Source organism: Populus nigra, chromosome 1, assembly GCF_951802175.1.
Source record: "Populus nigra chromosome 1, ddPopNigr1.1, whole genome shotgun sequence".
NCBI classification, from domain to species: Eukaryota; Viridiplantae; Streptophyta; class Magnoliopsida; order Malpighiales; family Salicaceae; genus Populus; species Populus nigra.
In genome coordinates, this window is record NC_084852.1 from 44,539,455 (window position 1) to 44,562,027 (window position 22,573).

At 34.1% G+C, this 22,573-nt stretch overlaps 4 protein-coding genes across 6 annotated transcripts; 2 read left to right on the plus strand and 2 right to left on the minus strand.

Moving 5' to 3' along the window:
• Positions 1 to 288: 288 nt before the first annotated feature.
• Positions 289 to 3,510, plus strand: LOC133694773 (mediator-associated protein 2). Its single transcript, XM_062116468.1, has 5 exons — positions 289 to 465; positions 692 to 835; positions 1,081 to 1,159; positions 1,279 to 1,362; positions 2,779 to 3,510. The coding sequence occupies exons 2-5, from the start codon at positions 704 to 706 to the stop codon at positions 3,177 to 3,179; spliced, it is 696 nt and encodes a 231-aa protein (XP_061972452.1). The 5' UTR covers positions 289 to 465; positions 692 to 703; the 3' UTR covers positions 3,180 to 3,510.
• A 3,896-nt stretch (positions 3,511 to 7,406) lies between these two features.
• Positions 7,407 to 10,082, plus strand: LOC133680593 (sterol 14-demethylase). The gene is made up of 3 exons (XM_062103618.1): positions 7,407 to 7,651; positions 8,063 to 8,566; positions 8,903 to 10,082. The coding sequence occupies exons 2-3, from the start codon at positions 8,099 to 8,101 to the stop codon at positions 9,899 to 9,901; spliced, it is 1,467 nt and encodes a 488-aa protein (XP_061959602.1). The 5' UTR covers positions 7,407 to 7,651; positions 8,063 to 8,098; the 3' UTR covers positions 9,902 to 10,082.
• Positions 10,083 to 10,526: 444 nt separating this feature from the next.
• LOC133680601 (peptidyl-prolyl cis-trans isomerase FKBP19, chloroplastic) lies at positions 10,527 to 13,545 on the minus strand. Of its 3 annotated transcripts, none has more exons than XR_009836350.1 (10): positions 13,356 to 13,544; positions 13,234 to 13,276; positions 13,006 to 13,146; positions 12,291 to 12,376; positions 12,135 to 12,185; positions 11,595 to 11,675; positions 11,470 to 11,514; positions 11,079 to 11,134; positions 10,857 to 10,940; positions 10,527 to 10,777 (listed from the first exon to the last, which is right to left on the minus strand). XR_009836350.1 is itself a non-coding variant. In XM_062103638.1 (10 exons), exons 1-9 carry the CDS (start codon positions 13,416 to 13,418, stop codon positions 10,900 to 10,902), a joined length of 639 nt encoding a protein of 212 aa, XP_061959622.1. In that variant the 5' UTR covers positions 13,419 to 13,545; the 3' UTR covers positions 10,527 to 10,777; positions 10,857 to 10,899. The 3 variants fall into 3 exon arrangements, 2 of the variants coding, with proteins under 2 accessions (XP_061959622.1, XP_061959614.1); XM_062103638.1 differs by having other exon boundaries at positions 10,857 to 10,972; positions 13,356 to 13,545; XM_062103630.1 differs by having other exon boundaries at positions 10,857 to 10,932; positions 13,356 to 13,543.
• A 1,557-nt stretch (positions 13,546 to 15,102) lies between these two features.
• LOC133680792 (uncharacterized) lies at positions 15,103 to 18,600 on the minus strand. Its single transcript, XM_062103785.1, has 7 exons — positions 18,292 to 18,600; positions 17,268 to 17,439; positions 17,005 to 17,054; positions 16,406 to 16,706; positions 15,989 to 16,177; positions 15,693 to 15,875; positions 15,103 to 15,524 (listed from the first exon to the last, which is right to left on the minus strand). The coding sequence occupies exons 1-7, from the start codon at positions 18,471 to 18,473 to the stop codon at positions 15,279 to 15,281; spliced, it is 1,323 nt and encodes a 440-aa protein (XP_061959769.1). The 5' UTR covers positions 18,474 to 18,600; the 3' UTR covers positions 15,103 to 15,278.
• Positions 18,601 to 22,573: the final 3,973 nt, after the last annotated feature.

The following is a 22,573-nucleotide window of genomic DNA, read 5'->3' on the forward strand; positions in this document are numbered from 1 at the left end:
AATTTAAGCTACAGAATAAAGATATCTCTTCTCAATTATATTAGTACTTAAGTAATTAATTATTCACTGGAAATAATATCATTTAATTATAAAAAGAAAGAAAAGAAGAATATTATTCAGGATGGATATTTCTTAATGGATAAAATGATTACACCTGAAATAAAAAGTGGGACGTGTCTACAACTGGGCTGGGTTTCTTCCAGTATTTTGAGCCCATAAGAGCCTTAGTCGAGCCTAGTATCTTTTGGACATTTGTTTCTAATTTCTCCCACTAGGCTTCGGGCCTCTTAACACACTACCTTCCTTCTGCAAAAAAATTTTTTGCTACCAGACAAAACAGAGAGGAAAGCCGTGAGGTTTTTAGGTTTCGCTTAAACCCCCCTGCAACTGCAAGCAACAAGCACCACGACTGAAGAAGAAGAAAAAGTTCCTTGTTCGCCGTTACTCTTATTACTATCCGTAAAGGTACCTCTCTCTCCCTCTCTCTTCTCGTTATCTTTAACGTAACTTCTATTCAATCTCTAAAGTTTCCCTCTGCACAAGCAGCAAGCTCCTTTGTTTTTTTTTAATTAACAAAATTGGTAATTGTAACACCTATAAAGGAAAAGGAAAGGGATAAAAAAATTTTGGAAGGTGTTTGATGAAATGTTTGAATGAAGAGTGATGTTATTTTTTTGTTTTGTTTTCGCAGAGGTATTGGGCAATGGATGATGTTGAGGAGGTGGAGGGTTACAAGCCTGAACCAGGATTTGAAGAAGATTCGAGGGAACCATTGGCTGATATTAGTTTGTCAGATTCGACTGAGCTCTGGCTCATTCAATGGCCTATTAATGAAGTAAGTAAGCATTACATGCTCTTTTTATTATCTTAATAAATAAATGACTCATAGTTTCATTAAGTAAATTATTATTTTATTACTGAGTTTTGCGTTCATTGTTGTTATGGGAAAACAAATTTATCAGTATTATTTAATAAGGTGCCAGTTATTTGAAGGTCATTGTCAACATTGCTATCATTGTTTCGTGATTCATTGAGAATAAGATTTAATTGCTAACATTCTTAATTGTATGTGTATTTCAGCTTCCTGATTTTAGTGGGAAAGAACTATCGCTCAGTCTTGATCAGGATGGATGTTTGGGAAGTTTCGAGGCATCTCCAGGTATCAACAACTAATGCAGTTTTTGTCATTGAAAATAGCATACAGCTACTGTATGTGTGCTAATCTTGCTGTGTGCATAATTTGGAGATAACAAGGGTTATTATTACTTGTTGCGGCAGGGAAAGCATTTGATCTGGTCAGCTGCTCTGCTCAAGGGCTAGATGCAACGGTTTTCCTTTCTTCTGAATTGGAAACGAAGATTGGTAAATTTGGCTTTTCTACTTTCTTTTTCTTCCTGAATTATAAATGAATTGTATTTTATGAAATTACATTATCCCCAACATGATACTGTTTTCTGTTCTTTTCAATTGTTTAGTATTTTATGTTGTTGATTGTTCCAATCAATTTCATAGACTTGCATATAACCACTTGTTTTTTTATATGCTTGTGGAAATCTCTCTGTTGTTGACCATTGAGTGAGAGTACGGATATTGGCTGCGCACCTGTGCCTGCTGGAATCAAGAGACATGGGAAAATGGCTATAGGAAGAGGTATAGAGCTGGATGTTGACACCAGGGTCTTTAGTTAACTAAGAGTTGAAGTGGTGAAGGTTGTCGTAGATGTTTCTATATCACAAATAAATTCTCCATGTGGATTTTTTCCATAACGGTGTTGAATTGTTGAGAGCTATTTGCATCAAATGAAGTCAGCACTTTAAACAAGGGAAAATATAGACAAGAAAGAAAAGGGGAGGTCATTTCTACTCATGTTCAGTATCTTGTCTCATGGTGGAATATGAATTAGATAGCAATTGAACTAGTAGTTTGATGAACTCTTTAGTTAACCTATGAATTCATTTTTTATCAGATTCAAGGAGGTTAACTCTTTATCTAGGCATATGGAGAGTGATTCTGGGATGAAATAAAAATGGTCATTTTAATGTGATTCTTCTATGGAGTTTGTGGAAGGATTGTTCTGGTCAAGCATTGAGGTGAATAGCAAGGTAGCAACTTCTCACAGAGAGGAACTTAAAGGTTAAAATTCCAAAATACCCTCTGTAGTGTTTTTTTTTTACTTGGGAGCTGCCTTGGAGTATGTTTTAACTGTTAAAAAGGTGTTGGTAAATAGATACTTTATAAAAAACGGCTGAATCTCTTACTCTTTTGTTCTTGGGGAAGAACTTTATGAGAATTGGTTTTTGAAGCTGTTGGGTTTTGTTGGGGTCGAGTCAGGTTCCTGTAAGTTTGGAGGGGTGGGGAAGAGGAGAGCTCTGGGGTTGCATTTCATTAGCATATTTTGATGGTTGTGAGAATAATGCTGCACAATCAAGGGGAAGAATCATGCTTGTCCTCCTCACTAGATTTAATTGGATTAAGGTGGTACTTCTATGAGCATGGAACCATTGCTCATCAAATCAGTTGCATGCAAGTGTATCACTGGATTTCTAGTGTTTTAGGTGTCTTAATTTAACATGGATGTCATTTGTTTGTCATAGACTGTCCTTAATCAACGCTGTGCAATTGATTATTCGTCCCTGATTATTAAAATAGTCCAAAAATATACATCCATTGTTGTTGTTGTGATAGCTTTGTGCACTGTTGATTTAATTCTGTGAATCCAATTCTGTTGTGTTAAAATCTTATTTAAGCATTACCTGACATGGTTATCTGCACTGATAGTTGGTAAAATTTCAAGGCAAGTTTCGCTTGTGCATTACCCTGACCCTAAAGAACTTGAGAAACAAGAAGCAGAAAAGAAATCAAAACGTTCATATCAGATTTCTGCTGGATCTTCATTGATGAATTCTTCCCTCCATTCTGGAACTACAACCCCAAGTTCCAAGCTGCGAAACTCACAATTGTCAAGGGGACATGCTGCGTCTACACATAGTAGCAGACATAAGAGTTCATTGTCTGAAGCTGGGGAGCAATCAAATTCTAAACAAAGGCGAATGCATAATCGCAGTGGATCTACAGATCGGTCTACTCTAGACTCAGGAAGAGGTCATAGTGGTCATGCCTACTCAGGGTCCTCAGGGCTTTCACACCAAGGGAAATCGGAGGAGATATCAAATGAGTGAGATTCCTCTCCTTGCTGTACTTCCCCCATAGTACTTTTTTGTTCGCATCTTTTACCTCTGAACATTATGATTGTAATTTAGAAACTGTACGCTTTTGATTTTATTGGCTCTTGGCCTCGAAGCTTTGGTTGGTGAAGCAACTAAGAAGTTCTAATTCCCAGTGAGTCCATAGGTGGCAGTTTCATTTTCTTGTCCAAGATTTACATGTTTGTTTGTGGTCCTCTCCAGTCTCTTCTCCTTTATGCTCCGCACCCCCCGAAAAGAAGAGCTTTGTTGGTGGAAACCTTGACACCATAATTTAATGCATTAATACTTTTTTCTGTTTTTTAAACTGCGCGATCTGCATCTAGCACACAAACACCACCATTGTATTCTATTCACATGACCGATACTTTCATTCTCTTTCTTATTTTGGTGCTGGGCCAATAATTCATTAGTCTGTGAATGGTGTTCCACTCCTTGAGAGAACACAGGATATGTTAACTGGCCTGTTGCTGTTAGCTCTTAGCGGTGATGATGGATCCGGGAATGAAGACTCGAGAGGGCAATATTTTTCTAAAACAAGAAATGGACCAAATTGGATATATTTTTAAGTTGGGTGTCGAATATTTTATCCGTCGTTGGCTATTAGTGCGCTGCCATGAAATTCGAAGTTGGTGGAGAAGTGCATACTTTCCATAGACGGGAAAAAAAATAGAAGGGATAGATGGAGGTGGTGGTGTTTTAGATGGTGTTTAATTACTGATTTGAAATAAAAGAGATGAAATCAGTAGAGATATGTCTTCTCATATCTTCGCTTTCATGGGATTAGATCATTCAATAATTGTTTTACAAACAAATTAATTATGTTTTTATTTTGATTTTTTCAACCAAATATATTTTTATTATTCTTTTTTATTCTAGTACAAACTAGATCTTTTACTTGTGCATAGCAAGTCATATTAATTATTTTTTTAAGATAAAATATATAAAGACATTGTTAATGTGTTCTATTTAATCATGAAAAAAATCCGATGTATATTAGACTTTGTTCTTTTTAAATACTGAATATTTTTTATATATAAATACTTAGATTGTGACATATTAGATCAATCTAATGTTTAAGAATAAAATTGAAAAAAAAATAGATAGCATTTTTGTAATTAATAAGATATTATTTAGCTTGGTGGTATTTTTGTTATTTTTAAGCTTCAAGGGTTTTTTAGTTATTAATTGAAAATAATGGCATTCCTATAAATAAATTGACAACTATTGTTGATTTTTTTTTAAGAAGGATGTTAAGTATTAGCGCATTTATAAACTGCATGATATAAAATATAAATTTTTAAACTGTGGCGAACAATTGCAATTCAGACCAAATTTTTGGATGTTAAATGTATTTTTTCAAAAAATAAAATAAAAATAATAAAACTCAATTCTAAAAAAAAAAAAGAAAATGCAACTCGAGTTAGCCCGTGTTATATCTTCAAACACGTGGTTCAAGTCATGAGAAATATATAACTTTATAGAAAACAAAATAAAAAATAAATATTTGAAACTCAATCCTTAACTAATCAAGTATTGAAAAACAAAATTGAGAAAAAAAAATCAATTTAAAAAAATAACAAAAACACTTACCTGAATCATCCTAAGATAGACCACCTAACCCGTGACCCAAGTTATGATACTGGGATAACCTGGGCATACTATATCTCCAGATCTTGACCACCAAATGAGGTGATTGGAAATAAAGCAATGGGTTTTTCAATTCAAAAACTCATTTTAAATCTATTTTAATCTTAAATTTACCTTTAGAATCTTGATAAATTGCTCTTAGCCAAAACACTTTAAAAGTGCTCTAAAATTGCAAAATTAAGTCGTCTTTTTTTCTCAACCTTGGTATGCTTTTCTTGACAAGATGGAGGGCTTAAAACATCCCAGTGCGACTTCTCTCGTGAAATCAAACCTTTTGACACTAAGAACAATAATTTTAGTTATTGGGTCATGGACAAATGATTAGTTTCTCTCTCACTGGGTCGTTTTCCATCGATTTTCTATCTCTTCTCTCTATCCCAAGGATTAAAATGCAAGAAAAATAAAGTTATAGATCAAAATATAAAAAATAACAAAAAATAAGGATTAAAAATGAAAATTAAAAACTCTAGGGACTAAAAATGTTAAAAACATGTCTCCAATAAAATTGAAAAAAAAAGAATAAGAGGCTAGGAATTTTTTGTAGTGTTAATTTTGATTCTTAAAGTTTTTATTATATTAATAAAAAAAATTAAATTAAATTTTGCTAAATGTTTAACATTGATTTAATTGCAAATTTCTTTTTCAACATTTTAAGACATCCTTATTAAGCTACCTTGCACCTCAAATGTATTTCATTTTTTTTTAAGAATATTTATTTAGAACACCCTTACTTATTTGGACATCGTGATTTTTTCTATTAAGTGTGTGTTTAGTAATGTAATACAGAGTGTTTTTAAAAAATAATTTTTAAATAGAAAATATATTAAAATAATATTTTTTAGATTTTTTTATTTTTAATATTATCATATCAAGACTATAAAAAACACATAAAAAACATTTTTTTTTTCAAATAATAAATAGTTTGAAAAATATTTTAAAAAATAAATTATAAAAAAAAAACCTCCCAGAATCTATTCCCAGTGCCAGTGGAGAAGAGTGGTACATAGGCACAGAAGAGGCAAGCGCTAGCGTTGTCTGTCTCCAACCTGGCACATGTCAATAGAGAATTTTCCCAAATTCCTCCAATAAATAAAAAACACCACTGTTTTGTTTTGCTTCCAGATCCGAGCCAAATAACAAATATACTAATAGATGGGTGTTCTACTGTAGCTCCCGTTATATTTTTCAAGGTGACTTTTTTTTTTCTTCGCATAAAAATTTACTTGTTTTTAAACCAATGCTATTTTTATTTTTATTTTTATTTTTATTTTTTTTATATAGTGCCTTCGGTAATATGGATCTGTTTGAAGGGCATTTTAATTGATTCAATATATTTATAAACAATATTATAATTAAAATACCCCTGGGTGTGAAAAAATAAAGGATTTTGGGTAGGGTATGTCTTATATACAATAGAATTACACATATACTCTTGAATCTAAAAAATTTAATTCCTTGGGGTCACAGGTGTTATGGTCTTTCAATCACAATTTTTTTTTGTTAATTATTAGTTCAGTAAAGGGTAGTTATATAATCAATCATTAAAATAATATTTTTAGTTTGAAAAAACTATTAGCATGTATAATGTATGTGTCAACACGTTGGAGTTACCCTCGCACTTTGGGAGACGCGTGTGACAATTCCAGGTGCTAGAAAATGAGCTTTCGTCTTCTCTTGTTATTCCTCATTGTCTCCTCTTCCATTTAGAGTAGTGTGTGGTGTCCAGATGTTACTGGTTTATCACTGGTAACCCTTTTTTTTTGTTCTATAGTAGAATTACCCATGTACTCCTAGATCCAAGAAATTTAATTCATTGGAGTTAGGGGTATTATGGTCTTTTAGCAACGATTTTTTTATTTGTTAGTTTGGCCAAGGGTAACTACGTAATTGACCATTAAAACAATATTTTTAATTTGAAAAAGTTGGGGGCACGTGCAGTGGACGCGCCAATGCTTTGGAGCTGTCAGAGCATTTTGGATAGCGCGTGCAGCGGCTCCATGTGCTAAAAAATAAGTTTTTACCGTCTCATGTTATTCTTTGTCGTCTTCTCTTCCATTTGAAGTGGCACATGGTGTCCAAATGTTACTGGTTTATCATTTGAGAGTCTTTCTTTGTTTTTTTTTTCTCTCTTTAATTTTCCCTCTTAACCCGATAAATACACTATGGTCCCCATTGTTATTTGTATTTCAGATATTGTCCTTTAGTTTTGATTTCTTTATTGTTTTCTTTTTTTTTTGTTAAAGTTTTGTTGTTTTTCAATTTAACCCTTACTTTATACAAAATAATGCTTTTGATTCGATGCTTCTACTTTTAATTTTTAATTTTTATCATTTATCTTTTTGTTAAGTTTTTATGGTTTTTAATTTTATTCTTTGTAGTTTTTGTTTTTTCAACAATAAAAATAATTTTAATTTGGAACCTCTTCTTTATATTTTTATTGTTTTTCTTGATTTTTTTTAATTAAAGTTTTTTTAATTTTTAATTTTATCTTTTAAATTATTTATATTGATGTTATGAACAAGGCTAGTGAACAACTAACCACAGTATCCGTGTGAACTCAACCTCCTTTCCTTTATTTAAGTTAACCCATCATGATTAACACTCTCGTAAAATCCTAAACCCACACCCTACACACGCCTTTCAGAAGAACACCACCCTCCCTCCTCTTCTGCTATTTCTACTCTTGAAGAGAACGTGAAAAGAAACCTCACTTTGCCTCTCATTTATGTGATTATGTCTTCTGTCTGATCCTAAAACCCCCACGATCCTTTGTCCTCCCCTTTTCAATCTGAATTCAGGTACTTCTACTTCTTCACTCTGATTTCAACTCTATCATGAATGCATTACTTTCTGATAGATGTTAAACGTGTACTGTCTGAGTTTGTTACCGCATTTTCTTGGTTTTTTTTCACCGTCTGCATGCACGTGCTACTAGTTTCTTGTTGCTCCTTTAAGGAAAGAAAATTTTGCTTTTTCATGAACTGGATTCTGGGTTGTTTCTGATTGGATATTTCCAGTTTGGGGCTCTCAGATTTTTAAAATTTGTTAAGCTTTTTTATTCATAGTTATTTGATCTCAATGTTAACTAAAGATGGAACCTTTAGATCTGCTTTCATCTTAACTGTTAGAAACTCATGTTGGGTTTAAGCTGTTTCATGTGACGTGGGTACTATTTATCTGATATTTCTGTTTCTTGTTTGGATTTTCAGTTAATCAAATCAAATTATAAATCTATTGGCTTTATAATGACTGGAGATACGGATAACAAGTTCTTGAATGTGGGTCTACTCATTATAGCCACTCTACTAGTGGCCAAGCTCATCTCTGCACTTATAATGCCCAGATCTCAAAAGCGCTTGCCTCCTGTTATGAAGGGATGGCCTTTGATTGGAGGGCTCATTCGGTTCCTTAAAGGTCCTATTGTGATGCTTCGCGAAGAGTACCCAAAACTTGGCAGTGTGTTTACTGTGAATTTAGTTAATAGGAAGATCACTTTCTTGATTGGCCCTGAGGTGTCTGCGCATTTCTTCAAGGCTTCGGAAGTCGACTTGAGCCAGCAGGAGGTGTATCAGTTCAATGTGCCTACTTTTGGTCCTGGTGTCGTGTTTGATGTGGAGTACTCCATTAGGCAAGAGCAGTTTCGGTTCTTCACAGAGGCTTTAAGAGTGAACAAACTCAAGGGATATGTGGACCAGATGGTGGTAGAAGCAGAGGTGAGCAAGTTTATTGATCTGTCAGCTGTTTCTGTTTTTTACTATTTACTTTCAACGCTATCAGTTCTTGTGTGTCCGAGTTTCATTGACAACCCATTTCTTTGATGCTGGCTATTTAAACACGGAAAGTTGCTGTGGGTTTTAAATTCAAGTCTGATGACCATGCTTCCATCCATCATTCTAGAGAATCATCATTGAATACTCGTCTTGTTCAGTACAGTTTGCATAATGTTACATTAGATTTTTACCCATGTATGTTTCTAGAACAATCAAGCTGCGCTCATGATGTGGGAATTCGTGGTTCTAATCATTTTATCATCATTTTGAAACTGGCAGGATTACTTCTCAAAATGGGGAGACAGTGGGGTGGTAGACTTAAAGTATGAGCTTGAGCATCTGATCATTTTGACAGCCAGTAGATGTCTACTTGGACGAGAAGTGCGTGATAAGCTTTTTGATGATGTGTCTGCTCTATTCCATGACCTTGACAATGGAATGCTCCCAGTTAGTGTTTTATTCCCATACTTGCCCATCCCGGCTCATCGCCGCCGTGACCGGGCCCGCAAGAAGCTTGCAGAAATCTTTGCAAGTATCATAAATTCTCGTAAGCTTGCCAGCAAATCAGAGAATGACATGTTGCAGTGCTTCATTGATTCAAAGTATAAAGATGGTCGCCCAACAACCGAGTCTGAGATCACAGGCTTGCTCATTGCTGCTCTCTTTGCTGGGCAGCACACCAGTTCCATCACCTCTACATGGACTGGAGCCTATCTTCTGCGACACAATGAATACCTATCTGCTGTACTGGAGGAGCAGAAGAACCTGATGAAAAAGCACGGGAACAAGGTTGATCATGATATTTTATCCGAGATGGATGTCCTGTATCGGTGCATCAAGGAAGCCCTTAGACTCCATCCTCCACTAATTATGCTTCTACGGAGCTCACACAGTGACTTCAGTGTGACAACACGAGATGGGAAAGAATATGACATCCCAAAGGGCCACATTGTCGCAACATCTCCTGCATTTGCTAACCGGCTTCCTCATGTCTTCAAGGACCCAGATAGCTATGATCCCGACAGATTTGCTTGTGGGAGAGAAGAAGACAAAGCAGCAGGGGCATTTTCATATATTTCTTTTGGAGGTGGCAGGCACGGGTGTCTCGGTGAACCATTTGCTTACTTGCAGATAAAAGCAATATGGAGTCATTTGCTGAGGAATTTTGAACTGGAGCTCATATCTCCTTTCCCTGAGATAGACTGGAATGCAATGGTCGTTGGTGTGAAAGACAAGGTAATGGTGCGTTACAAGCGGCGTGAGCTTTCAGTAAATTAGGGGAGCAATTTCTGTAGATTGACTTTTCGCTATCTGTGCTTTGTTTTATTTGTTCCCGGTGGTTGTTGCAAGGTTTTGTTTGATTTATAACTGCCCGAACTTGGGTTTTAGACCTGTGTTATGCTAGTAATCCAGGTTGAGTTTTTCATAAGCAATGAAATAGGTCAGCGATCACTCTGGATGTGGATAGTCTTTGGTTTTTGCACTGCCGCAATGACACCAATAATTAGTCTTTGCTTAGCCAGTTTGGCAGAAGGCCCTACCGTATCGTCTTCCACAACACAAAGCGAGCGGAAATTACGCTCTCAAGTCTCAATTACAACATTAAGAACGTGTCAGCATTTGACAAATCAAATGTTCCAACAGTCGAGTAGTAAAGCATTCAATAATTCAGTCTTGTAGTCTTGACATGTGTAAATCACCAGAATGGGAGGACTGTGATACAGGGTGATTATGCAATTATTTATGTCCTGGAATTTCCAATTGAAGCAGCAGAAATCAAACAATGAAGACTCATCCATGTTCACAGCTAGCAATGCAATTCTATCTTTCGCCAAAAATACCTTGGCAATGATGGTGCACAAATAAAAACCAGATAGAAAAAGAACCTTCTCGAGGAACAAGGTGGTCAAATTCAAAACTTCCTTTCAGATTTTGATGTGGATATACAGTAATATATATATTGACCTCTATTTCAATACCCAAAAGAACAAAATCTAACCCGAATGTTTGACGGCAATAGTGGAATACGTACACCCTGACAGGGGAATCAGCTCGGAGTTAGCCTGGGATCACTTTAAGGAGTTCAATATCGAACAGCAAAGTTTTGTCTATCAGCCCTTGGTTCCTCAACACAAAATCCAAGGCTCGTTGACCCTGCCGAATACAATCATTTTTCATTTTAGAATCATATATAAACTGCAAACAAGCGACAGCAATTTCACTTGAGCATTACCGAAAATGTTGTTGGTCTTGGCCCACTCTTGTTGTAGTCATTCTCAGGATATCCTAATTCTGGGGGCACAATGATCCTGCATCGCTGTGAAGCATACTGTGAAATTTGCAAACACACTTCCAAAGATTGAAACGTTAATATATTTTATTCATGGCAAATTTATGTAATAGAGAACTTCAAACATAACAAAGGCTATATCCTTGAGAAAAGCAGACGCAGCACCTTCTAATGCCACCAGGAGCCATTCCTGAAACAGCTTCTTCAAAAGCAGGTATAACCTGAATGCTCAAGAACCCAATCAATCTCATCAGCGAGGCATCAGAATTGATATTTGATGACATAGTCCCTAACTTTCCATTTGAAACATCTATGCAGATGCACTACCCAACCCAATTAAATATTCCAGTCCTATGAATGTAAAGGACAAACTATTGACAGATACTCTGAAAACAAGTGGATTAGAGACAGGTGTGTAAGCGAACCGAGATAACTACTTGGAGGAAAGTTAAATTTGAAAATGATTGGTTATGAAGAAAAGATGTTCATTCTCAATTCCATTAAGTCTGATCTACAAAATCAATTTTTTTTATACAAACGAGAAAGGATATGCTACCTCTCTGGATCCTAGTCTGAATTTGAAGAAGTCCTTGTCATCTCCCTGCAGATCAAGAGGTCACAGAACATTGATAAAGCTAATCGAGTCCTTGAACTCCAGAATGAGGAGAAAGCATCTCATACCTCAAAGGAGCCACCTTTTGTCTTGTTTCGAGCTTCAAATATGCGACCATAGTATCCTATGGTGTAACCATCCCAATCGACCTAAAACGAATTCATGATTCATAAACTACTTGAACTACACTGATCAGAAAGAAGAAAACCAAATTTGTTGTTAACTCGCAGCATATGATACTCGTAATTCATCTTATAGTTAAAACTGGTGAGCATCATAGCTGTTTGAAGCATGATTATTGTGAACAACTAAATTTATTGTAGTTTAGTTATTTTGACTATCACTTGAGCATTTACAAGTATCTCTCAGGCTTTCCTAACAGAGAATAGGAGCCTCTTTGTTTGCTGTTTTTGAAAATTCTCCATGTACTCCAAACTTCAGCTACATAAATTATAATATATAAATTTCCTGTGCTTCATTCAGATTATGAAGAAACTAAATCATCTAAAATCCAAAAGTCTATTGCCCCAATTACTTGGATTCAAATTAGGCCAGCCAAGAAAACTATGCCAAGCTTTAAATTCTTGCACACCGCCAAAGAAACTTACTACAACTGTCTCTCCCATCTTAGGCAAGGGACCATTTCCTGCTCGCAAGTCCTGCACACCTTTTCATTTTAGAATTTGAATGCATAACTAAACTAACCATGTGCATTCATAAATATAAAAGATAAAATTAGAAACATTTACTGTCCAATAAATGACCTTATACTGAAGACCTGATTCTGTTTCTGTGTAGTCCGGATACCGCATTTTTGTTTTGCCATAATCCTTCCCCCTGAGAGCTGGCACTGCATGCCCAGAAAAACATGGTCAAGAGTAATTCTATTACAGTTGTTATATGTCTCTCTGTTTTTTTTTTTTTTACCGGAACAATTTCACATTACTCTGCCATCCACAGTAGCACTACATGGTTTTAAAACTGGGATTGCAACCATAGCATTGCAGGTTCAAGTCTTGAGAACAAATTGGATAGCAATCTCTTATTATTAGCTATCTACACCAACAAGGGTTCAAGTAATGAAACAAGCAATACATTATATATGCGATTCTTGCTCCCTCACAAATGTATGGTGTAAACTTGGATGTGCGAATTGTTGTAAAGATTAGAATGTGAAAAGTTGATTCTCTCCTATAGGAGGAAGTGGGAAGGCAGTAGTCTAAAACATAGCGAAGAAAAGGATAGTTCATTGAACAGTTTATTGATAATAGCAACGCTCAACTGTCCAGAATACAGTGATGACAAACCAAACTCATTGAGACTAGCCTTTATTGATGCAGTTAACAAACAACTCCCCGGAAGTTTCTAGACAAACATCAGCACGAAGCAAGGATCAATTTTGTCCATAATATAGCAGAAACACACATAAATAAAACCCATAAATGCAAGAAAGGAAGGGACATCGTGAGATGAGATTACTGTCAGTGAATTCGGCTGCCATAGCTGCAGCATCTTTATTTGAAGAAGAATGCTGCAGAGCTGCTCCGGCCAGTAACCCAACAGATAACATTATAACTTGTCTTCTCTCGATGACCCCGGCACATTTTTTAATACAAACATCTACGAGTCAAATTGCATCAAAAGATAAGAGTGAGGAGAGGGTTTTTCAAGATTTCCATCGAAATTAAATTAGAGAGGAGAATTAACCTGGATGATGAGAAGTTAGAGTTGCAATCGGTCTGCAACATCTCTGAAACAACAATTTTATCGTCACTTTTAAAATTGAAGTGAAATTAAAAAGACAGACAAATAGAGGGATGAAGACGTACTGTGGATGTTGAAGCTCTTCCAGGGGACTGGAATGGAATTCCAAGAGTTGAAATGGAGGCCATTAATGTACAAGTTTCCAGTCAGAGAGGGAGACAGATAGAGAGAGTGATATGAGTCGCGGGAAGATAACAGCCTCAGTTTTTTCTACGAGTATAAAAGAAGAAGAAGAGACCACCGTGTTGCGAGTTTTATGTCGACCGGCTATTAGTATCTTGTTAATTATTTTATATTATTCACTTTGAATAAATATACAAAGATATACATTCTAGGTGCCTATAGTTTTATTATTTTCGATGGATAATAAGTTTTATATGTTTTCTTTATTTAAGTACATCTAAAAAAATAACTAATAGTTATCGCTAATTAATCTATGAAAATCATAATTCTTTTTTTTATGTTGTTGCATTTTGTTCGGCCCACCACGGCTAAATCCATATTTTTAGCTTTTACATGTGATTGATAGTTAAAATAATTTTTTATTTATATTTTACATTAACATATTAAAATTATAAAAAGTATTAGTTTAATGTTTTTTAAATAAGATATTCTAAAAAAATATAAGGTACAACAATTCCTCTTTTATTTTATTTTTTTCAAAAGTGTTAGGATTGATTTTCCTTTTCATTTTCTGGGATTAATTTATACTTTAATTAAAACTACTTTTCTCGAATGGTTTGAAGAATATATTATTTATTTAATAATTTTCTTAGATGCTAAACTTAAGATTTGAATTCAAATAAAACGAACCACTTTAATTAGAAAAATGTTATAATTTTTTTTTAAATTAAAATTTTAGTTAACCTATTAACTTACGGTTTATCCAGCTCACAACTATGTCGAAGTCAAAATTCAGAATTATAACTGTGCATTGCACTAATTTGCTGTTCTCCCCCTCACACTCGGTGTTTCCCTCTCGTCTTCAATTCCATGTACAAGACAAAAAGGAAGAGCGTGATAGTGAATGCGGATGAGATGCATGCAATAATTTCTCGAGCATGGAGCAAAATTCTTCAATTTTTTTCTTCTTAAAAAGAGTCTTCGAACAATTAATGTAAAGTAAAACATGCAAGGCAAAGAGATCTTCACTTATACCGTGTGTAAAAGATGACATTACTGTTTTTCTTCTGTTGAGAAATCCATGGCACAAAATTCTGTGCTTCGTTTTTTTTTTTTAGTTCCTCTTAGCGTGGGCAGGTTCTCTATATTTCCTTGAAAGAAAAAAGATTTGTTGAAGTTTAAAATTATCGTGTTCATGGATGATAACACGACTAGTTTTTAATTAAAGATCTCCCCGCACTGCAGAAAACGGTCCTTCTTTCCATCCCTTTCTCCCATTTCACCTCCTAAAATGTTAATCTTCAAATGTAGGTCGGAGACTGCGGCCTTCTGTTCAACCCAAGAGGTCTCTTCGCTCTCCTTAGGTAGGCATTCCAGGCCAGATTATGCCATGAACAATGGAAGCTTGGCGCAAATATAAAAGAAGGGAAATGGCAGCTGAGTTGTGGTTTTAAACCGGTTGAAAATTATATACATTGCAATTTGATATTAGATGCTGCGGCACCAGACAGTTCTAAAACAGTAACAAAATTGAAACTCTGTCCTATCAGGCATATAATAGTTTAAGCATTCAACCTCTTAATACAAAGAAAATAGTTAGAATTAACCAAATGTTGATGAACTCTTATTATTTTGTCCTAAAAAGTTATTCTAAATAGATAAAAACATGTTTGATCGGAGAAACGAAGATAAAAACATAAAATAAATCTATCTTTAGAATATATTTCAGAGTGGATTTTTACGATTCCTTATTATACGCAGTTAACTTCTTACACAGCACTCACCGATGGGTTTTCTTTTCTACGGCAAGATCGATGCCCTCTTTTATTACATTGAATTCATACTATAAGCAAATAATAAAAGGCTTACGGGCTAACCAATTTCAGAGAATTTGCCTTCTCTTGCAGGGTATCAAGCAGGCTATCGAAGCTCTTCTTGAAAGAATCCACTCCTTCAACTTCAAGTTGGTCTCCCACGTAGCCCCAATCAATTCCCAACTTCTCAAGTGCATTGTAAATTCCTTCAGCTTCAGAAACATTTGAGTCGATTGTCCTTGCAACACTTCCATGATCAACAAATGCTTGGAGAGCTTGGTCAGGCATGGTTGAGACCTATCATAAGAAAAACCAAACCACACAGGGGGAAACATTAAACAACAAATTACAGTTTAAAACGTGAATACTCCCTCTTGACCATGATATCATTTCCTTCCAGAAATATCTACACAGCAATGCACATAAAATACAGGAGACAGGGTTCTGAGATATAAGATGGCTTACTGTGTCAGGTCCAATGAGGGGAGCAACATATAAAGTGTCTGGGTAGGCAGGGTTCTTGACACTGGTTGATGCCCACAGCAACCTCTGCTTCTTAGCACCTTTCTTCACCAAAGCCTCCCATCTTGGACCAGAGAATTTCTTTTGGTAGAGCTTGTATGCTAGGCCTGCTTGAGCCACAGCAGCCTAAAACAGTACACATCCAGTCACATTAATGAAAGTTGACAACTGGGTTACGGATTCTTTAGAATATAATGAGAATTAATGGTATACAAGAACAAGAGTTCGGAGCTAGTTACCTTTCCTCGTAGATCAAGGGCTTCTGGGGTTCCGATCTTTTCTAGCATTTTGTCAATGAGAGTGTCCACCCTACTGACAAAGAAGGAAGCAACACTTGTAACTCTGGAGAGGTCACTTAGTCCAGATGCCTCAAGGCCATCCAAGTAGGCATCAATGACCGCTTCATATCTAGTGAGCGAGAATATCAGCTGCACAGGCAAAAAAGGAGAACAGTCTGAATCTGATTTAATAAAAGAGTCACTTCTTAAAACTACATGATCATTCAAGATTGCTTTTCCCAAACTTGGTTTGACCATGACTTCATACATTAGGTCATCATGATCATGGAAAAAGACTACTTATGTGCACATCATTTACAGTGACAAAATCATTAGCCAACAATAATGCCTAAGCAAGAAAGAACAGAAAGAACATACAGTCACATTGACACTGATGCCAAGAGAAATAACTTCCTTGATTGAGGGGATGCAAGGAGCAGTAGCTGGAATTTTAATGTACACGTTGGGGCGATCAACCACTTTATGAAGCCACTTTGCAGCCTCAACAGTCCCTTGAGTATCATCAGCTAGTCTGGGAGACACTTCAACAGAAACATAGCCATCACCACCATCTGTTTGATCATATATTGGCTCAAAAAGTTTGCATGCGTCTTGTATGTCCTTCACCACAAGTTCCCAGTAAGCAGTTTCAATGTCTTTTCCCGCTTGCACAAGTTCTCTGAAGGTACCAACATTCTAAAATCAGAGTAGAAATATATGAACACTATAGTGATCAGCTTGACAATCTTAAAATTCTGACTTGGAAATTAACACCCAACTTTCAAACCCCAAGAGTATGTAATATTCGGCAGACTTAGAAGAGATATGTGAACTTCTTTTTGTTTTTCCCCTCTTGACATAACAAGTGAATTTCATATACATCATGTAACAGAGAAGAATAGAGTAATCAATTCTGAATAATAATAAATAAATAAATAACATGATAAAACTAGTTAATTGTAATTGATTGGATTTACCTGAATTGGTCATTGTAAGCATTTGAAGATGATATTGCCTTCTGGAAAATCTGCAATCATATGTTTTAAACAGCCCATTATACAGGACCGAGGATAATGAAGAAAAGCCACTAAAGAAGTGTTGAAGATACACCCTTATCAATTCCACCTTTCTTTTCAATTTCATCCACTTAACTTTCTTCAACTTAATTCAAGGAAAGTCATCTTTTTATGCATGTTGGACAAGTCTTGAATTTATTTTTTTTAAAGATAATAGTTATTACCGCTGGGTTACTCGTTACACCTCTGACTCCACTCTCGATCAGAGGAATCAGATCCGTCACAGGCCTGCAGAGGTTGTCATACCATGGACTCTGCCCCTCCCGTTCATAGAGATCATGAAGGGTAGTTCTCTTTATCGGACTACCATTTCCACTGGATTGAGAGCACCTGACACTGTGATAGAGATCTTGTTAAACAACAACTGAACAAAGTCCACAATTATCAAAGGGAAAGAGGAAAGGATTAAATAACCAGCAACAACCATGAATTAAAGATAATAGATCATTGCTTTTAATTCATTCAGCTACAGCTCGAAAACCAAGAAATTCTATATCTGGAATTAACTCTTCCTTGTTATCCACTATCACAGAATCTGATATCTTCTATGCTAGCTCAAAGCTACAAACTCCAAAATCCATTAAAAGCGCTGGTCGAGATCAGTTAGTCAGCAGTTTTAACACCATCAAAACATGTTGTAATTTTTTTGTGTGTTTAACAGGATTAACACATGTTCATTCACACAAAAAAAATCCGAAACAAATGCCTGTAATTAGATGGACCAATTTACTTGATGGCAAATCATTTCAAAAGGATTGAATAAGAACTGGAGCAAAAGTTCATGATATAAGAACATATCGACAATGTATTTATTATAAGGCCTGCGGCTGCAAAGATTAAGCAATAACTAGCATCCCTTTGTACATGTTAATACTTCTTAAGATATACTTTCTACGGCATAGAAAATGAAGAAGACATGCTCCCTAAACTAATTGCCTCAATAATGATACTAAATAATTGTCATAAACAGGTACCTCAAGCCCCTAGAAGGCTAGAGAATATACATTAAAGCAAGGTCTAAAGCGTAATAACTGTATCACATATTCATAGAAAAAGAAGACGCTTGATCATCGACGTATAAAAAGATCAGAAGGCGACACCAAGCAAGAGCTAAGATGATCACCGCCAAATAAACACAGATAAAAAGAAAAGAGAGAGAGATCAAAAAAATGAAGTAATAATACTTACACAAAGGAGGTCCTCCAAGGTTGGGTGTTTGTCAAAGACAACCTAGAAGAAGATGATGCAACTTTGGAGAAAGAAGTTTTGGTATTGAAACCAAGGAAAACTCTAGGCAAAGAAGAAGAAGAAGAAGGAGCTGGTAGAGAGGCAGCAGGGCTTGGATTTGATAGCTTTGAAATTGTAGCCATAGTGATTCAGATCACAAACCGAGCGACAGAGGGGAGGGAGGCAGAGAAGGTGTTCGGTTTGGTGAAATTTTTAGTAGAAGCTATTGCAAAATTTGATCAGAGTGTTTTTTGTTTTTTTCCTCTCATTTAACGGGACAGGTGGGGGCTTTTAGCGCTGTTTGAAAATAGTGAATGTTATTTTTTTTATTTGAAAATATATTAAATTAAAATTTATTTTTAATATTAATATTATTGAAGTATAAATTATATTTTAAAATCTCATTTTACAGTTTAAATTTTTAGGTTGAATTAGTTATTTAAAATGATATCAGAAACTTGATGATCATATGATCACGAGTTCGAATCTCATAATTTCTATTTAATTTAATAAAAAAAATTATATACATGATAGTATGAATTTGTATAAATTTCAAATAAAAATAATATAAATTATATTTTAAATCTCATTTAATAATTTAAATTATTAGAATAAAAAGGTTGTTTGATAAATATATCTAAACAATTAAAACATACATAAAAATATTTTAATTATTTTTTAAATACAATAAAACTGAAATAGCAAACACTATATTAGTTGAATGCTATTATTACCAATTAGGCGTCTCCAGATATTTTAAAGGTGACCACGTCCTTATTCCTAATTTTGCTGCCATATTTTAGGTGAGAGTCTACAATTTGTGTTTGAATGTCGGAGTCTGACTTTTCTTTTTATAACAAATTTGGTGCTGACTATTGAATTTGAGATATTATCTCTTTGCAGATTAATTTATTTTTCTTACGCCAAAAATGTTTTGCTCGAATTTTTTGGTAATATGGGAGTTCGAGGGATTGCCGAGTGATTATTGTGCAGAAATCAAATTCAGCTCGGATAATTAGAATTGCTTGCTTGGACGGTTTTTTATTTGTATTATTATTATTATTATTAATGTTGATGTGCTTGTACGTATTAATCTTATAAATTCTAAAATTAATATAAGATTATTACAAGTGGCTTTTTAAGATAATGATCTCACGGATATCAAAGGACAATTCAAATTCAAAGGCTTTGCTTGTTAGGTGACAGCTGCGGTTAGGCTTCTGTATTTTAAATTATACAACAATTCGAATTCAACTACTTTTTTTCTTGTTTGTGGGTATAGACCGAGTTGAAATTATTTAATCCAACTTAACTCAGATCAATTCTTTAATCGTTGGCCGTACAGTTGAGATTAAAAAGAAGAATTCGGAATCTGAATCGTGGAAAGCCCCTCTCGCTTTGATTTTTTTGTGGCTTGGAAAATGTTTTTGTAAGAATTTATTTTTTAAAAATTTATTTTATTTATTGTATTTATATTGTTTTGATTTATTAATATCAAAAATAATTTTTTTTAAATGAATACTATTTCAATATATTTTCTATATATATATATATATATAAAATAATATCAAACATTCTCTTCATTAATCAGCTTCGGTTATCAACAAAGAGTATTAAAAACAAACAAATTTGAGAGCAGCTGAAAAGTTTGGGACACGTCAACCAATTCAGCCAAGGGGTTAATTGGCACTTTTTTTTGTTACAAACTAGTCCCTGGATTTGGAAACTTCATGCAGACAAAAACCTTCCAAACTAGTCCCTAGAATGATTATTATTATTATTATTATCATTTTCACGATTTAAGCAGTCCAATTCCTCTTTGCTTTGTTTTTGCTGTGGTTATAATCGGAGATTATTCAGGGAAATGAGAGCCGTGGAAGATCTTGAAAGCCGCAATCTTATCTTTGACTTGAACCGCTGCAAATTGGCCTGTCCTCTTCAGGTTCGCAGAGCCCTTTTAACCTGGCCATTGTTATAGCTCAAAGGAGCCCCGTCAACTCTCACCCGGCTGGCGTTTGGAAGGGTTATTTTGATTAAATTTTAAAGTATTTTTTATTTAAAAATAAATTAAAATAATATTTTTTTATTTTTAAAAAAATATTTTTATCATTAATACGTGAAAATGACCCGAAAATACTAAAAAGCTATTAATTTAAAATAAAAAAATTAAATTTTTTAAAATACAAAAACAAATTTAAGATAATCTCACAGTAGCAAATGCCAAGAAAAATAAAATAAAATAAAATTCTCCGAGATGTATTATCCTCTGAAAGTTCATTAATCGGCTAATCAATTCTCTGTTCATTGTGCTAGATTGAAAGTCACATCACATGGGAGCTCCATTTCACAAGAGAAGCAGTTATTTTTATATTTATTATGAAGGTGCCCTTTCCACTTCAAGATCCGCGAAAGACAAGCTTTGTGGGTTGTTGAGGGCAAAATAGGTAGACCAGGTACCCGAAATCAGCTTCATTTTTAAGGGACAGCGAAGGATAAAAATTTATCTTGTCTGCTTTCGTTTAATCACTAATTAACCAAATATTATGATAAAGTATTCGCGTTTATACATGGAAAAGATTTACTCTATAAATAAAGGTATTTATTTGCAAAAACATAAAACAACTTATCATCTTTGTAAAATACATGGAGAGCGAGCTTCAAGAAAGCTAGTTACAAGAAATACACTAGCTATTAGAATAATAAGTGAATATTTAAGAGTCACTAAAGAGTAAGAATTAAATCTGGTATAAAAATTAAATGAAATAATAATAAGAGATGAATTTGAAAAAATAAAAAAACAATAGCAATCATATTCTAAACTAAATCTGGTGTAAAAATTAAATGAAATAAAAAATAAATGATGAAATTAAAAAATAAAAAAATAAAAAAACAACAATAAAAAAAGAGGATTGAATATGGTAGATGAAAAAAATTACAGGATGAAATTGAAAATGAATTTTAATTTTATAAATTATTTCAAATAAAATAAACAATAATAAAAAAAAACATGGACCAAATCTAAAAAAAAAACAAATTAAATTGTTGCTTTGAAAAATTACAAGCTTTGGCATGATAACCGAGAAGGACAAGCATCACTCGATCATTAAGGGGTCATAAGGAGATTATAACGACACCCATGAAGCTAACATTTGTCCATCAAATGATGTCATAAATATCTCTTAAATCAAATGATGTCATAAATATCTCTTAAAGTGCGTAAGCACCACCCACATGTTAACGCGTGAATTTTACGTGTATTTATTTTTTTTAACAATATTTGTTTTTATTAAATTACCAAGTCACTCCTCAATTTTTTTTATTATAACATAAAATCCACAATAAAAATACAAAAAAATCCTCGAAAATTGTTTTAGTAAATTTTGATTTCAAGAATAATTTAGTTATTTAACTGTTTCAAAAATTAAAAAGCCCCTGGATGTAAGGTTATATTTTTCAAAAAGAGTAATTAAGTTATTTTACTGTTTTAAAAGGTGAGAATACTAATTTAACCCTTGAATGGACCTTGTTAAAATACCGTTTTACCCTGTAATTTTCACTTCATTGGCTTTTATTGTGGAGGTTAAATATATCATTACATTGTAGCAACACACGGCATGATGAATCTTGATCCACAATAAGACACTGACGCCTCTTAGTTTTTTTATATATATATATATATAATAGGATGGAGTGAGGCCATGTTATTTTGTAAATCAAGGCCCAGCAAACATGAGACGTAGTAAACTACTTGTTCAAAAATTATCGTCTTCCATATGCAGGAAGAGGGGAAAAAAGAGAGAGAAAGGGGGCCAAAAAAGAAAGTCAAAAGGGAAAAAAAATCCTCCAATCAATTAACCAATACAAGCAAAATAATGTGCCAATGTTATTGCACATTGTATAAGTGACGCATAATAAAAACCTATTAAAATATACATGTTGAATCATAATTGTTAAATTTAATCTTATTTAGTAATTTTACTTAATAAATTTAAGATTTAGAGCTTGATTCAAGTTGAATTTTGAATTGAACTAGATAATAAGTAAAATTTAATTAATTCGGACAAGTTTTTAGTGGCTCGATTGACCCAGTCAAACCTGGTCCAAAGATAACCAGGTCAACACTAAAAAAAAATGAACGAGGTAATATCGTTTTAATAAAAACCATTAACTCGGGTTAACCTAGTAATTCATTAATAGACTTGATAACTCATTTATCTGATCCTTTTTCTAAACATTTTTTTGT